We start from the raw sequence: 16,771 nt of genomic DNA, 5'->3' as shown, positions 1-16,771 counted from the left end.
GCCACGAACAGCGGGAGAAGAAGAAAACTAGAAGGGTGGAAATGAGAGTGGGGACTTTGAATGTTGGTAGTATGACTGGTAAAGGGAGAGAGCTGGCTGATATGATGGAGAGGAGAAAGGTAGACATATTGTGTGTGCAAGAGACCAAGTGGAAGGGAAGTAAGAGCAGGAGCATCGGTGGTGGGTACAAGTTGTTGTACCATGGTGAGGACAGGAAGAGAAATGGTGTTGGGGTCATTTTAAAGGAAGAGTATGTTAAAAGTGTGTTGGAGGTTAAGCGAGTGTCTGACAGGGTGATGAGTGTGAAGTTGGAAATTGAAGGGGTGATGATGAATATCATCAGTGCATATGCCCCACAGGTAGGTTGTGAGATGAAGGAGAAAGAAGATTTCTAGAGTGTGTTAGATGAGGTGGTGGAGAGTGTGCCCTAGCAATGAAAGAGTGGTGATAGGAGCAGACTTCAATGGGCATGTTGGTGAAGGGAACAGAGGTGATGAGGAAGTATTGTGTAGATATGGTATCAAGGATAGGAATGGGGAAGGACAGATGGTAGTTGATTTTGCAAAATGGATGGAAATGGCTGTGGTGAATACCTACTTTAAGAAAAGGGAGGAGCACAGGGTAACATATAAGAGTGGAGGAAGGTGCACACAGGTGGACTACATTCTTTATAGGAGATGCAAGCTAAAAGAAATCAGGGACTGTAAGGTGGTGGCAGGAGAGAGTGTCGTTAGACAGCATAGGATGGTTGTTTGTAGGATGACTTTAGAGGTAAAGAAGAAGAAGAGAGTGAGAGCTCAACAAAGGATCAGATGGTGGAAGCTGAAGGAGGAAGACTGTTGTGTGAAATTTAGCGAGCAGGTGAGAGAAGCACTAGTTGGAGGGGAAGCAATTTTGGACAACTGGAAAAGTACTGCAGATGTGGTGAGGGAGACAGCTAGGGCAGTACTGGGTATGACATCTGGACAGTGGAAGGAAGACAAGGAGACTTGGTGGTGGAATGAAGAGGTCCAGGAAAGCATAAGGAGAAAGAGGTTGGCAAAAAAGTTTTGGGATAGTCAGAGAGATGAAGAAAGTAGACAGGAGTACAAGGAGATGCGGCATAAGGCGAGAAGAGAAGTGGCAAAAGCAAAGGAAAAGGCATATTGCGAGCTGTACAAGAAGTTGAATAGTAAGGAAGGAGAAAGGACTTGTACCGATTGGCCAGACAAAGGGACAGAGCTAGAAAGGATGTGCAGCAGGTTAGGGTGGTAAAAGATGCACATGGTAATGTGCTGACAAGTGAGGAGTGTGTGCTGAGAAGGTGGAGGGAATATTTTTGAAGAGTTGATGAATAAAGAAAATGAGCGAGAGAAAAGGCTGGATGATGTGGTGAGAGTAAATCAGGAAGTAAAAGAGATTAGCAAGGAAGAAGTGAGGGCTGCTATGAAGAGGATGAAGAGTGGAAAGGCAGTTGGTCCAGATAACATTCCAATGGAGGCATGGAAATGTCTAGGAGAGATGGCAGTAGAGTTTCTAACCAGATTGTTTAATAAAATCTTGGAAAGTGAGAGGATGCCTGAGGAGTGGAGACGAAGTGTGCTGGTTCCTATTTTCAAGAACAATGGTGATGTGCAGAGCTGCAGTAACTACAGAGGCATAAAGCTGATCAGCCACAGCATGAAGTTATGGGAAAGAGTAGTAGAAGCTAGGCTTAGAAAACAGGTGAAGATCTGTGAGCAGCAATATGGTTTCATGCCGAGAAAGAGCACTACAGATGCAATGTTTGCTCTGAGAATACTGTTGGAAAAGTACAGAGAAGGACAGAAAGAGTTACATTGTGTCTTTGTGGACTTAGAAAAAGCTTATGATAGGGTGCCAAAAGAAGAGTTGTGGCATTGTATGAGGAAGTCTGGAGTGGCAGAGAAGTATGTTAGGGTAGTGCAGGACATGTACAAGAATAGTGTGACAGCGGTGAGATGCGCAGTCGGAATGACAGACTCATTTAAGGTGGAGGTGGGATTACACCAAGGATCAGCTCTGAGTCCTTTCTTGTTTGCAGTGGTGATGGACAGGTTGACAGATGAGATCAGACAGGAGTCCCCATGAACTATGATGTTTGCAGATGACATTGTGATCTGTAGTGAGAGTAGAGAGCAAGTTGAGTCTAGTCTGCAGAAGTGGAGATATGCTTTGGAGAGAAGGGGAATGAAAGTCAGTAGAAGCAAGACTGAGTACATGTGTGTGAATGAGAGGGAGCCCAGTGGAATAGTGCAGTTACAAGGAGTAGAAGTGGTGAAAGTAGATGAGTTTAAATATTTGTGGTCAACTGTTCAAAGTAATGGAGAGTGTGGTAGAGAGGTGAAGAAGAGAGTGCAGGCAGGGTGGAGTGGGTGGAGAAAGGTGGCAGGAGTGATTTGTGACCGAAGAATATCAGCAAGAGTGAAGGGGAAAGTTTACAAAACAGTAGTGAGACCAGCTATGTTGTATGGTTTAGAGACAGTGGCACTAACAAAAAGACAGGAGGCAGAGCTGGAGGTGGCAGAGCTGAAGATGTTGAGATTCTCTTTGGGAGTGACAAGAATGGACAAGATTAGGAATGAACATATCAGAGGTACAGCTCAGGTGGGACGATTTGGAGACAAAGTCAGAGAGGCGAGATTGAGATGGTTTGGACATGTGCAGAGGAGGGACCCAGGGTATATAGGGAGAAGGATGCTGAGGATGGAGCGAGCAGGCAGGAGGAGAAGAGGGAGACCAAAGAGGAGGTTCATGGATGTGCTGAGAGAGGACATGCAGGTGGTTGGTGTGACAGAGGAAGATACAGAGGACAGGGTGAGATGGAAACGATTGATCTGCTGTGGCGACCCCTAATGGGAACAGCCGAAAGACAAAGAAGAAGAAATGTGTCATAACCACTCATTAAAATACAATTACAAGAGACTAGACAGGTTTTGTCGTCCATTGTCAGCCATGCATGTTTGAATAAAAGTACTACAGAGCCCTTTAGTGTTTGACTTTGAGTGCACCTCATAACATAGCTCATCTCATCTTCAACCGCTTATCTGGGATCAGGTCCTGGGGGCAACAGCTCCAGCAGGGGACCCCAAACTTCCCTTTCCCGGGCCACATTAACCACCTTTGACTGGGGGATACCAAGGTGTTCCCAGGCCAGTGTGGAGATATAATCTCTCCACCTAGTCTTGGGTCTTCCCTGGGATCTCCTCACCGACAGACATGCCTGGAACACTTCCCTAGGGAGGCACCTAGGGGCATCTTTACCAGATGCCTGAACCACCTCAGCTGGCTCCTCTCAATGCAAAGGAACAGTGGCTCTACTCCGTGCTCCCCACGGATGACTGAGCTTCTCACCTTATCTCTAAGGGAGACAACAGCCACCCTCCTGAGGAAGCCCATTTCGGCCACTTGTACCCATGATCTAGTTCTTTTGGTCATGACCCAACCCTCATGACCATAGGTGAGAGTTGGAACGAAGATTGACCAGTAGATTGAGAGCTTTGCCTTTTGACTCAGCTCCCTTTTTGTCACAACAATACGGTAGAGTGAATGCAATACAGCCCCTGCTGAGCTGATTCTCCAGCTAATCTCATGCTCCATTGTCCCTTCACTCGTCAACAAGACCCTGAGGTACTTGAACTGCTTCACTTGGGGCAAGGCCTTCATTGCCTACCCGAAGTAGGCAATCCATCTGTTTCCTGCTGAGAACCATGGCCTCAGATTTAGAGGTGGTGATCATCATCCCAGCCGCTGCACACTCGGCTGGGAACCAACCTAGTGAGTGCTGGAGGTCACAGGCCGATGAAGCCAACAGGACCACATCATCTCCAAAAAGCAGTGAGGAGACCCTGAGCCCAACACACTGAAGACCCTCCTCCCCCAACTGTGCCTCAATATCCTGTCCATGAATATCACAAACGGGATTGATGACAAGGCGCAGCTTACTGCGACTTACTGCCGAGAACCTGAACACAGCTCTCGCATTGTTTCTCTTCAATCCAGGGTCGACTATCTGCTGAACCCAACTTTCCAGGACCCTGGAGTCGACTTTACCAAGGAGGCTGAGTAGTGTGATGCCCCAGTAATTGTCACATACTCTCCTTTTTTAAAATATGGGGACCACCACTCCAGTTTGCCACTTCGAAGGCACTGTCCCAGACAGAGCAGTGTTGAAGAGACGTCTCATCCAAGACGGTCCCTCCAGTCCCAGAGCCTTCAGCATTTCAGGATGGATCATCAACCCCTGGGTTTTGCCACTGTGGAGTTGTTTGACCACATCAGTGACTTCCACCAGGGAAATTGATGATGATCACCCAACTCTGTCCCTACTATAGAGGGCATTCCAGTCTGATAAAGGAGGTCCTCAAAGTGTTCCTTCCAGTGCCAAATTACCTCCGCAGCTAAGGTCAACAGAGTCCCAACTTTTCTGGTAGACAGCTTGGATGGTTCCCTATTTTCCTCTCTTGAGGTTCCCCATGGTCCTCCAGAAGCACCTTGGTGCTGACAAAAAGATCCTCTCCATGGTTACTCCTAACTCCTCCCACACCCACTGCTTTGCCTCCCTCACATCAGAGGCTGCCGGACTTTGGGCATGTCGGTACCTTGCAACTGGTGGTTGGCTCTCACTGCGGTATTGTATCACTTCCTGTTCCGGAGCACAGTGGTGTTTTTCTGTATCTGTTAGCTGTTTAATCTGCGCAGTTAGATTGATCTAGTTATCTAGATTACGATTTGTTTCCCAGTGTAATCTTTACGTGCCTTAACTAAAGCACTCCTTCTGCTGAATCACCTCTAAATTATTTACACATTATTCACTTTGCGTGTTTTTAGGAATCCGCTAGCTTAGCGTAGCTACTAGCTCTTAGCCGATTTAGCATGCCGGCTTCTCCTGTCTCTCCCGCACTTTTCTGCTCTGGGTGTGAAATGTTTAGTTATTCCTCGGCCTCCTTTAGCAGTAACGGTATTTGTAATAAGTGTAGCTTATTCGTAGCTTTGGAGGCCAGGCTGAGCGAATTGGAGACTCGGCTCCGCACCGTGGAAAATTCTACAGCTAGCCAGGCCCCTGTAGTCGGTGCGGACCAAGGTAGCTTAGTTGCCGTTAGTTCCCCCCTGGCAGATCCCGAGCAGCCGGGAAAGCAGGCTGACTGGGTGACTGTGAGGAGGAAGCGTAGTCCTAAACAGAAGCCCCGTGTACACCGCCAACCCGTTCACATCTCTAACCGTTTTTCCCCCCTCTACGACACACCCGCCGAGGATGAAGTTAGCGACACCAGCAACCATAGTCAGTTGTCTTCCGGGGGCCAGAGCAGGCGACATTGAAGGAAATTTGAAACTGCTGGCTAAGGCTAAGCGTAAATTTGGTAAGATTGTAATTCACGTCGGCAGTAATGACACCCGGTTACGCCAATCGGAGGTCACTAAAATTAACATTAAATCGGTGTGTAACTTTGCAAAAACAATGTCGGACTCTGTAGTTTTCTCTGGGCCCCTCCCCAATCAGACCGGGAGTGACATGTTTAGCCGCATGTTCTCCTTGAATTGCTGGCTGTCTGAGTGGTGTCCAAAAAATGAGGTGGGCTTCATAGATAATTGGCAAAGCTTCTGGGGAAAACCTGGTCTTGTTAGGAGAGACGGCATCCATCCCACTTTGGATGGAGCAGCTCTCATTTCTAGAAATCTGGCCAATTTTCTTAAATCCTCCAAACCGTGACTATCCAGGGTTGGGACCAGGAAGCAGAGTTGTAGTCTTACACACCTCTCTGCAGCTTCTCTCCCCCTGCCATCCCCTCATTACCCCATCCCCGTAGAGACGGTGCCTGCTCCCAGACTACCAATAACCAGCAAAAATCTATTTAAGCATAAAAATTCAAAAAGAAAAAATAATATAGCACCTTCAACTGCACCACAGACTAAAACAGTTAAATGTGGTCTATTAAACATTAGGTCTCTCTCTTCTAAGTCCCTGTTGGTAAATGATATAATAATTGATCAACATATTGATTTATTCTGCCTTACAGAAACCTGGTTACAGCAGGATGAATATGTTAGTTTAAATGAGTCAACACCCCCGAGTCACACTAACTGTCAGAATGCTCGTAGCACGGGCCGGGGCGGAGGATTAGCAGCAATCTTCCATTCCAGCTTATTAATTAATCAAAAACCCAGACAGAGCTTTAATTCATTTGAAAGCTTGACTCTTAGTCTTGTCCATCCAAATTGGAAGTCCCAAAAACCAGTTTTATTTGTTATTATCTATCGTCCACCTGGTCATTACTGTGAGTTTCTCTGTGAATTTTCAGACCTTTTGTCTGACTTAGTGCTTAGCTCAGATAAGATAATTATAGTGGGCGATTTTAACATCCACACAGATGCTGAGAATGACAGCCTCAACACTGCATTTAATCTATTATTAGACTCTATTGGCTTTGCTCAAAAAGTAAATGAGTCCACCCACCACTTTAATCATATCTTAGATCTTGTTCTGACTTATGGTATGGAAATAGAAGACTTAACAGTATTCCCTGAAAACTCCCTTCTGTCTGATCATTTCTTAATAACATTTACATTTACTCTGATGGACTACCCAGCAGTGAGGAATAAGTTTCATTACACTAGAAGTCTTTCAGAAAGCGCTGTAACTAGGTTTAAGGATATGATTCCTTCTTTATGTTCTCTAATGCCATATACCAACACAGTGCAGAGTAGCTACCTAAACTCTGTAAGTGAGATAGAGTATCTCGTCAATAGTTTTACATCCTCATTGAAGACAACTTTGGATACTGTAGCTCCTCTAAAAAAGAGAGCTTTAAATCAGAAGTGCCTGACTCCGTGATATAACTCACAAACTCGTAGCTTAAAGCAGATAACCCGTAAGTTGGAGAGGAAATGGCGTCTCACTAATTTAGAAGATCTTCACTTAGCCTGGAAAAAGAGTCTGTTGCTCTATAAAAAAGCCCTCCGTAAAGCTAGGACATCTTTCTACTCATCACTAATTGAAGAAAATAAGAACAACCCCAGGTTTCTTTTCAGCACTGTAGCCAGGCTGACAAAGAGTCAGAGCTCTATTGAGCTGAGTATTCCATTAACTTTAACTAGTAATGACTTCATGACTTTCTTTGCTAACAAAATTTTAACTATTAGAGAAAAAATTACTCATAACCATCCCAAAGACGTATCGTTATCTTTGGCTGCTTTCAGTGATGCCGGTATTTGGTTAGACTCTTTCTCTCCGATTGTTCTGAGTTATTTTCATTAGTTACTTCATCCAAACCATCAACATGTCTATTAGAACCCATTCCTACCAGGCTGCTCAAGGAAGCCCTACCATTATTTAATGCTTCGATCTTAAATATGATCAATCTATCTTTGTTAGTTGGCCATGTACCACAGGCTTTTAAGGTGGCAGTAATTAAACCATTACTTAAAAAGCCATCACTTGACCCAGCTATCTTAGCTAATTATAGGCCAATCTCCAACCTTCCTTTTCTCTCAAAAATTCTTGAAAGGGTAGTTGTAAAACAGCTAACTGATCATCTGCAGAGGAATGGTCTATTTGAAGAGTTTCAGTCAGGTTTTAGAATTCATCATAGTACAGAAACAGCATTAGTGAAGGTTACAAATGATCTTCTTATGGCCTCAGACAGTGGACTCATCTCTGTGCTTGTTCTGTTAGACCTCAGTGCTGCTTTTGATACTGTTGACCATAAAATTTTATTACAGAGATTAGAGCATGCCATAGGTATTAAAGGCACTGCGCTGCGGTGGTTTGAATCATATTTGTCTAATAGATTACAATTTGTTCATGTAAATGGGGAATCTTCTTCACAGACTAAAGTTAATTATGGAGTTCCACAAGGTTCTGTGCTAGGACCAATTTTATTCACTTTATACATGCTTCCCTTAGGCAGTATTATTAGACGGTATTGCTTAAATTTTCATTGTTACGCAGATGATACCCAGCTTTATCTATCCATGAAGCCAGAGGACACACACCAATTAGCTAAACTGCAGGATTGTCTTACAGACATAAAGACATGGATGACCTCTAATTTCCTGCTTTTAAACTCAGATAAAACTGAAGTTATTGTACTTGGCCCCACAAATCTTAGAAACATGGTGTCTAACCAGATCCTTACTCTGGATGGCATTACCCTGACCTCTAGTAATATTGTGAGAAATCTTGGAGTCATATTTGATCAGGATATGTCATTCAAAGCGCATATTAAACAAATATGTAGGACTGCTTTTTTGCATTTACGCAGTATCTCTAAAATCAGAAAGGTCTTGTCTCAGAGTGATGCTGAAAAACTAATTCATGCATTTATTTCCTCTAGGCTGGACTATTGTAATTCATTATTATCAGGTTGTCCTAAAAGTTCCCTAAAAAGCCTTCAGTTAATTCAAAATGCTGCAGCTAGAGTACTGACGGGGACTAGAAGGAGAGAGCATATCTCACCCATATTGGCCTCTCTTCATTGGCTTCCTGTTAATTCTAGAATAGAATTTAAAATTCTTCTTCTTACTTATAAGGTTTTGAATAATCAGGTCCCATCTTATCTTAGGGACCTCGTAGTACCATATCACCCCAATAGAGCGCTTCGCTCTCAGACTGCAGGCTTACTTGTAGTTCCTAGGGTTTGTAAGAGTAGAATGGGAGGCAGAGCCTTCAGCTTTCAGGCTCCTCTCCTGTGGAACCAGCTCCCAATTCAGATCAGGGAGACAGACACCCTCTCTACTTTTAAGATTAGGCTTAAAACTTTCCTTTTTGCTAAAGCTTATAGTTAGGGCTGGATCAGGTGACCCTGAACCATCCCTTAGTTATGCTGCTATAGACGTAGACTGCTGGGGGGTTCCCATGATGCACTGTTTCTTTCTCTTTTTGCTCTGTATGCACCACTCTGCATTTAATCATTAGTGATCGATCTCTGCTCCCCTCCACAGCATGTCTTTTTCCTGGTTCTCTCCCTCAGCCCCAACCAGTCCCAGCAGAAGACTGCCCCTCCCTGAGCCTGGTTCTGCTGGAGGTTTCTTCCTGTTAAAAGGGAGTTTTTCCTTCCCACTGTAGCCAAGTGCTTGCTCACAGGGGGTTGTTTTGACCGTTGGGGTTTTACATAATTATTGTATGGCCTTGCCTTACAATATAAAGCGCCTTGGGGCAACTGTTTGTTGTGATTTGGCGCTATATAAAAAAATTGATTGAATTGAATTGCCTTCGGACTCCTCCGAGATAGCATATCCTGGAAGGATTCCTCTTTCAGTCAGGCGGCTTCCCCGACCAGTGGTGTCCACCATGGAGTTTTGGGGTTGCCGTCCCTTGAGACACCCAAGACTTTCAGGCCACAACTCCCTGCTGCAGCTTCAGCAATGGAAGCTTTGAACATTGCCCATTCTGGTTCAATGCGCCCAACCTCCACAGGGATGTCAGAAAAGCTCCATACAGGGCTCCAGTCAGGGGACTCCAAGAAGGCCTAATACTCTGAACTGCTGTTTGGTGCATATGCACAAACAACAGTCAGAGTATACCCCACACCCCTGCCAGCCAAAGGCACAGAGAGTTGACCCTCTCGTCTACTGGGGTAAAATCCTATGTAGCAGCGCTCGCACGGGGACTCATGAGTATCCCCACACCTACCCAGCACCTCACACCCTGGGCAGCTACAGAGAAGAATAAGGTCCATCTCCTATCAAGGAGAGTGGTTCTGGAGCCGAGGTTGTGCATGGAGTTGAAGGCCACCAGATCTAATGGGTAGTGCTTCACCTCCCGCACAAGCTCCGCCTCCTTCCCCCACAGTGAGGTAACATTCCACGCCCCCAGAGCTAGGCTCTGCCACCCGGGTCTGGTCCGTCGAGGCCCTCAATTTTCACTGCCACCCATGGGACAGCACATCCAACCCCAACAGTTCCCCCTGTGGGTGGTGAGCCCATAGGGTGGTCATAACATGTATAGATAAAAAAAATTGTTGCAAAAGGCAACACTTAGGGGCAGGGAGCCCTTGGTGTTATTTAGCCAATGCCATATTTTTGTATTTTTGAAAATTAAATAATGGTTTGCATTGTCTGTCAGATGAAACAGTCTCAGATCAGCGATTTGAAATTTCTGCAGAATCGCATATTTCTGCGGTTTAGTGGTTCAAAGGATAGCAGTTGACCGGATGGATCAATTTTTTTTTCTTCCTTGATAATGTTCATATTGCACTTTAATACAACAATGCTGTATTTTATTTTTAAATAATCTCTATAACATTGGACACCTTGTTTTCATTCAGGACCGCAGGCAAAAGTTCCTTATTTTCATAAGTCGTTAAGTTATCGATAATGGATAATCTTTATTATTGGTACAATATCTCAGAAGAACTAAGTTGTGCTGATATTGGTTCATAGCCTGTAATTCTAAGGTGGTTTCATCGTTGTACTGTGTAGGCTATATCATTTTATTACTCTGTTTGTATTCAAATACTGATGATCACTTTAATTGCTAATTCAGGTTTTGTATAATTTATCAAACTCTACAAGTGCAGTTGTCTATTAAAGAATCTTGAGTACAACTTGGTAACTTTTACTGCTGTGCACATAAATAAGCCTATTGTTGGGGATAGATGAATATTGTTTACTGGATTGTCACAGTGTGTAACTTTTCTGATAAATACTGCTGTATTTCACAAAAACTTCTAAAATTTTCCATTGAATGTCTGTTGAAATTTCCACAATTTGTTGCTCTAAAATACAGGAGAATGCATTTCTGCACATCTAGAACCCTTCAGCTTAGACTGGGGGTCCGGCCTAAGGGTTTACTTCCCTCTGTCTTGCTGAATCACGTCCCTGCACATGCAAAATGTCGCTGAGGGGAAGATCAATTCCCACAACTGTTTTAGTAGTCACTGTTGCTGAGCTAACAACAAAATAGTCATTAGCTGAAGTTAACTGGCATTGAGAGGGGGCTCTGGATTTTTTCTTCTGGGCTTTGTTTTTTTATAGATGTTTTTAGGTTAATTTTTTCACTCAGGACAGAAACAGTTCTTTATGGCTCTATTGATTTCATGTGCAAACACGATTACAGGCTAAACAGCTATGCAGTGTAATTGTACAGGACAAGATAAAAACATGCACGTCAAACTGCTTGCTGTCATCACTAAATGGGCAAAAATGTCATTGCTAGTGTCTGTTTGTGTGGGGATCCCTACATAGATAAACATATGTATGTTTGCTTCACTAAATTTCAATGGGCCGATTGTATCGTTAGCTGTTTATATTAGTCTCCTGATCATTTTATTGCACACATCCCACCTGAGTCATTACAAATCAACTGTTGATGACTGGCTCATTTGTTTGCATAGGAAACAAACAGGAAGGAGTGGAATCAGTCTTGTAACTATAACTATTATTTTCAGGGTTCTAGCTAGCTCAAACTTATGTTACGGCCCGTTACGCTATAATTTTGGACTGTTACAATTGAATGAGATTGGATCAAACTTCGTCTATTCATTGAGAGTGCCAGTTTTCTCATTATCACAAATGAGTGATTGAGGCACTTTTGTTTGAGATATATGCCAAATGTACACCAAATGGGCTTTTCAGTATTAAATTCAAATGTCCACAAAATACCCAATCCAGTGTCGGCGACCGAACGTCTCCCCCCCACCCCCCCCCCCCCTCCTAAAAATTGGTCCACCCGGCCTTCAATGCACATGCGTCATTCCAGAGCATCAGCAGTGATTCCCCAATTATCACCTCGTTTCTGCTTAAAACTGCACTCCAGTCATCATCTATCTCAGTGACAGATATATGAAGCTTTTGTACAACAATCATTTCCACAGAAATTCAGCATTATTTCATCATAAAAGATGGGGGACCGATCAGAGCACCACAGCAGCACATCTGAGACTGACATGCTGCTGCCGTGTCTACGTAATTTCGGAGCGTCATTAGCGATTCACAGATTATCGCCTCGTTTCTGCTTAAAATGGCCTCATTTCTGCTTGAAAGTGACTTTAGAATGATTTAACAGGTTTTATTTTGTCATCTGGTGGTTGCTAATCACATTATTCCCTTTGATCGCTTTGGGTGTAGAGAGACAGACTCAGAGTCAGTCTCAGACGCATGCACAGTGAAGGCAAGGTGGACCCATTTTTAGAGGGGACCGTTTGGTTGGCAACACCAGATCAGATCCAGATCAAACTTTGTCAGGCGATTGTGAGTGCCAGTGTGCACCTTAGTTTCAAATATGAGAGTGATTGGAACACATATGATTAAGATATAATGTAAAATATACATTAAATGGAGTTTTCAATGTTAAATTTAAATGCCCACAAAATCTGTCATCTGTATCAGATCTGTATCAAAGTTTATCAGTCGATAAAGGATACCATCCTGCGTAACGTTCTGTCAGATATGAAAGAAATTTGATCTTTTTTGACAGAGTTATGAATTTTTGAAAATTAAGTCAATATTAAAGGACAGGGATTTTTCCAGTTTTCCTGACTTTGACCCATGACCTTGAAAATTGAATCAGTTCTTGCCTCTCAGGATATGAATCCTCTGTAAAAATAAATAAATAAATAAATAAATCCTAACAATATATGAAAAATTGTGGGTTACAGGGTGTTCACAAACAAGCAGGGGCAAAAACATTACCTTTGCCCAACTTTGTTACGGCGCTAAAAAAATGAGTTTCACATTTAGCTGCATTGTAACTATGTTGGGCAGTTAAACACAGGAGAAGAAAAACAAACATCCAGTATATTTTGTTTGTGGACTCTCTATCTTTACTCTAGGAAAATCTGTAGTGTCTCTTTCTTACAGGTTTATGGTTTAGAAAGTTGTTGGCATTAACCTAAAATGTGTGATACGTCTTTTTGTGCTCAAACACGTGTTTGTGTTTTGGGCTCAATCATCTAAATGATGAGCATGAACCTTTTTTATTCTTTTTTTAATGCAAGCATGGGAACCAGTGTACCTCATTTCTGCTTAATACCATAATATACATGAATGTTTTGACTGACTTAGGATAGCTCTGTAATTGGTCAGTACATCTTACAGGATTGGAGGTTTGTGCCGTAATAACGCTGATTGGTTTGTCAGCTAAATTAAGATAGTTTTACAGCTTAATTAAAATACCAATTTAGAATTTGTCTGAGTGTCAAAAGAACAGATGATTCGATAGACTGGTAATTTTGGACTGTTACGCTTATTTTGAACCGTTCCGATTTTCAATACAGCATCTGTAATCAACCGTTTCTGCAGCGCGACTCCAGTTTGAAGCATGAATTGAAGGAATGCTTCGATTCAATGGCTCATGGCTCTTTGATTTGCTGCTCTTCAGAAGCGGTAAGTCCGCTTCTTAACCCCTCTGAAAGCCATTAAAATATCATGAGTCACTTTTGTGTGGATTAAAGTCACTAACTGGGACTCTTGTCTTGTTGCAGTCAAGAAACGAGAATCGTCCTCCGTTCCGTTGTCACAGCTTTAAACGCTGCGCGGCTCTCTGCTGAGACAGAGCCCGCTCGGAATTAATAACTTCAAAACGAATGGCCGCTTTAAGTAAAATGACACCTCTTACAAACATTGCAATACAGATAATAAACTACAATCAACTAAAACGTTTTTTTCCTCCCAAAATCAGACGTCCTGCATTCTTTATAAACCTGACCTGCAGCGCAGCTGCAAGAGCTCAGCTCATAGGTATGGAAAGACATTCATGCCAATAATAATGTCTGAAAGGAAATGCTTTTGACAAAAACTAACAGATTTTATTTCTGTTTATGTCCAGAGATCAAGGATCTACCATATAGAGTTTATTATGTGCAGAGTTTAAGGATCCAGTAACCAATTTCATATTTATTTACTTTAAGACTAATAAAATGTTGTTCAATTTCAACTTAATCAGCTTATAAAGTGCCAAATTACAACAAAAGTCTCAAGGTGCCAGAACAGTTCAACATAAAAAAAATTAAAATAAATAAATAAAAATAAAAATTTAAATACCTAATTAAAAACAGAAGTAAAAGAATAAAACATAAAATAAAAACTACTCATAAGAAAAAGAATAAAAATAGGTTTTAAGTCTTGACTTAAAAATGTGCACAGACTCCGACTGCCTCACTGAGGGCCATGTACTGGCTAACCCAGAATGAGATTGCCCACTCAACAAACTTCCCCAGCCTTCTGGACATTATGAAGGGACGTGGGCTGTCATACCTGTCTTTTCCCCTTTGGGTACCCCTAGAATGGCCAATTTTTAGCTTGAATTTTCAAAAGCTTCCCCCCTTCTGCATCCCCCCCGGTCGTTTTGCTCCCTCGACATTACCACTACGCTAAAATTTTATCCTAGCTAAAACCCTAATTTTAAAATTACTTTATATGAAAACATACTAGACATTCTGACTTACCATAACTACTTGATGAAATAGTATATCTGCAGTTGAGGAAAAGTGAGTTTGAAAGGTTTGAGCCAAGGTTTATACAAACTTATGTCTGCAAATGTGGCTGTCATAATCGTAGCCTGTATACAGTGGTCTCCCTCTCTTAAGGCCACCTGTACTGTAGACTAAATGCAGCCACATCAGGGTGGTGGCCTTTGTTGAGTGGGAGACAAAATCCAGCATGTGTACCGTACTTGACAACATATTGCTACAAGCATGAAGTATGGGGGGAAAAAAACCCACAGATTTATTGAATACTGTACAGTCAGAGACAAACCATGTCTTCCACTCAATCTAAGTTCAAACCATCACAGCACAAGAATTGTATCCTTTAAATTCACAAACGTTATGTACAAGTACATCATAAAATCTTTAACTTGCCTGGCAACATCTGATACTTCGGAAATGTCATGCTTTACCATCAACACATGATGCAAGAGTTTCTTCCTGTAGTGCATCTTCAGTGTTTGTATGAATGTTGTTGATCTGCATTTTACCAACACTGAAATCAACAGCTTTGCCAACAGGAGCCATTTTTCTTTGTTCTTTTGTTTACTGGAGTAATATCGCAAGCTGATCCTCACGGGAGCGTTTTGATGTGACTTCTGTGGGAAAACCTGGTTGGGAATATCCATGCATTGGCCACTGTTGAGGGGATCATTATCCTTTTGAGTGGTCTGCTGGCTGCATTTGAGGGGTGGCCTCTCTTGAGAGGTGAAATCAATAGAAAGACAGTTGTTGCAGTAGAAATGTGTCTGTATATGAGGGGTGGCCTCTCGTGAGAGGGGTCACTAATGAGTGAGACCGCCGTAGTATTCAGATGAACAGCTACTTGGAGCAACACCTAGATTGGGAGGATAACAATAGGCATAAGTAAGTAATTTGGGCTTCTCCCTTGTTGTCACTCGGGGTCACCATAACAGATTTGAAGTGCATCTGCATGTTGATTTGGTAGAAGTTTTATGTTGGATGGCTTACCTTACGCAACTCCACATTACATGGTGAATGGACAGGAGGGGTCTTGAACTGAGAACCTTAACCGCTTGGCCACCAACCCTGCCTAACTGTAAGCATAAGTAGCAATTCATTTATTTCTTTCGTCTATAGGGGAAAATGGTGAAAGGAATGGGCGGAGCCATGGATTTGGTAGCCAGCGCTGGAACAAAGGTGGTAGTAACCATGGAGCACTCAGCTAAGGTTTGTGTTTGCATATGTGTGTGTGTGTGTGTGTGTGTGTGTGTGTGTGTGTGTGTGTGTGTGTGTGTGTGTGTGTGTGTGTGTGTGTGTGTGTGTGTGTGTGTGTGTGTGTGTGTGTGTCTGTCTGTCTGTGGGGGGATGTCCACAACCATGGTTTTTTATCTTACTTTTTCCACATAACATTGCTATTACAAACCGCTCACAATCTAGTTATGTTTCCAGGACTACAGAATACCAAAATATTATACTGGTCATTTTAACATTTCACCCAAAAATGTACAATGATCATACCTGTTAAGTTGTTTGCAACATTTGCTAAACCAAAAGTAGGCAGCACTTCTATGCACTTTTCCTGGGTGCTCTTGACTTCAGTTGATTATTTTTTTTTCCAAATGTGCATACGTTAATTGTTATGTATGAAGAGAGCTATCATAAGGCAGTTTGCCTGTAATGCAACAGAGGTGTTTTCAACAGTGACGTAAGAGTTACTGAAGCATCGTGCTTGTAGAGCGCAAACCTCTGCCAACACTGGTTTCCAAGTCCACAAATTTTTACCTTGGAAAAAATTTTCAAAGTCCTGTTAGACGTGGCATTTCATAAGATAAAATATAATACAAAATATAAATGAAAGGGGCTTTTTCAATGTTAAAATCAAATATCCGCTAAATCCGCAATATCGATCACACGTGGATCAAACTTAATCTATTCATTGAGAGTGCCAGTTTTGTCATTGTCACAAATGAGTGATTGAGGCACTTTTGTTTGAGATATATGCCAAATGTACACCAAATGGGCTTTTCAGTATTAAATTCAAATGTCCACAAAATACCCAGTCCAGTGTCGGCGACCGAACACCCCCCCCTCTTAAAAATCGGTCCACCCTGCCTTCACTGCACATGCGTCATTCCGGAGCATCAGCAGTGATTCCCCAATTATCACCTCGTTTCTGCTTAAAACTGCACTCCAGTCATCATCTATCTCAGTGACAGATATATGAAGCTTTTGTACAACAATCATTTCCACAGAAATTCAGCATTATTTCATCATAAAAGATGGGGGACCGATCAGAGCACCACAGCAGCATGTCTGAGACTGACATGCTGCTGCTGTGTCTACGTAATTTCGGAGCGTCATTAGCGATTCACAGATTATCGCCTCGT

At 42.6% G+C, this 16,771-nt stretch overlaps 1 protein-coding gene across 1 annotated transcript in view; it reads left to right on the top strand.

The window, feature by feature from the left end:
* The window catches only part of oxct1a (3-oxoacid CoA transferase 1a), a 239,173-nt gene that overhangs the window by 142,034 nt on the left and 80,368 nt on the right, over nucleotides 1-16,771 (top strand). The window contains exon 14 of the mRNA XM_034170540.1: nucleotides 15,522-15,611. Within this exon, the coding sequence (XP_034026431.1) occupies nucleotides 15,522-15,611 (90 nt within the window). The remainder of the gene's footprint in view (nucleotides 1-15,521; nucleotides 15,612-16,771) is intronic.

The sequence above is a fragment of the Thalassophryne amazonica genome, chromosome 5 (assembly GCF_902500255.1).
Source record: "Thalassophryne amazonica chromosome 5, fThaAma1.1, whole genome shotgun sequence".
NCBI classification, from domain to species: Eukaryota; Metazoa; Chordata; class Actinopteri; order Batrachoidiformes; family Batrachoididae; genus Thalassophryne; species Thalassophryne amazonica.
This window is presented reverse-complemented; position numbering and strand designations above follow the sequence as displayed.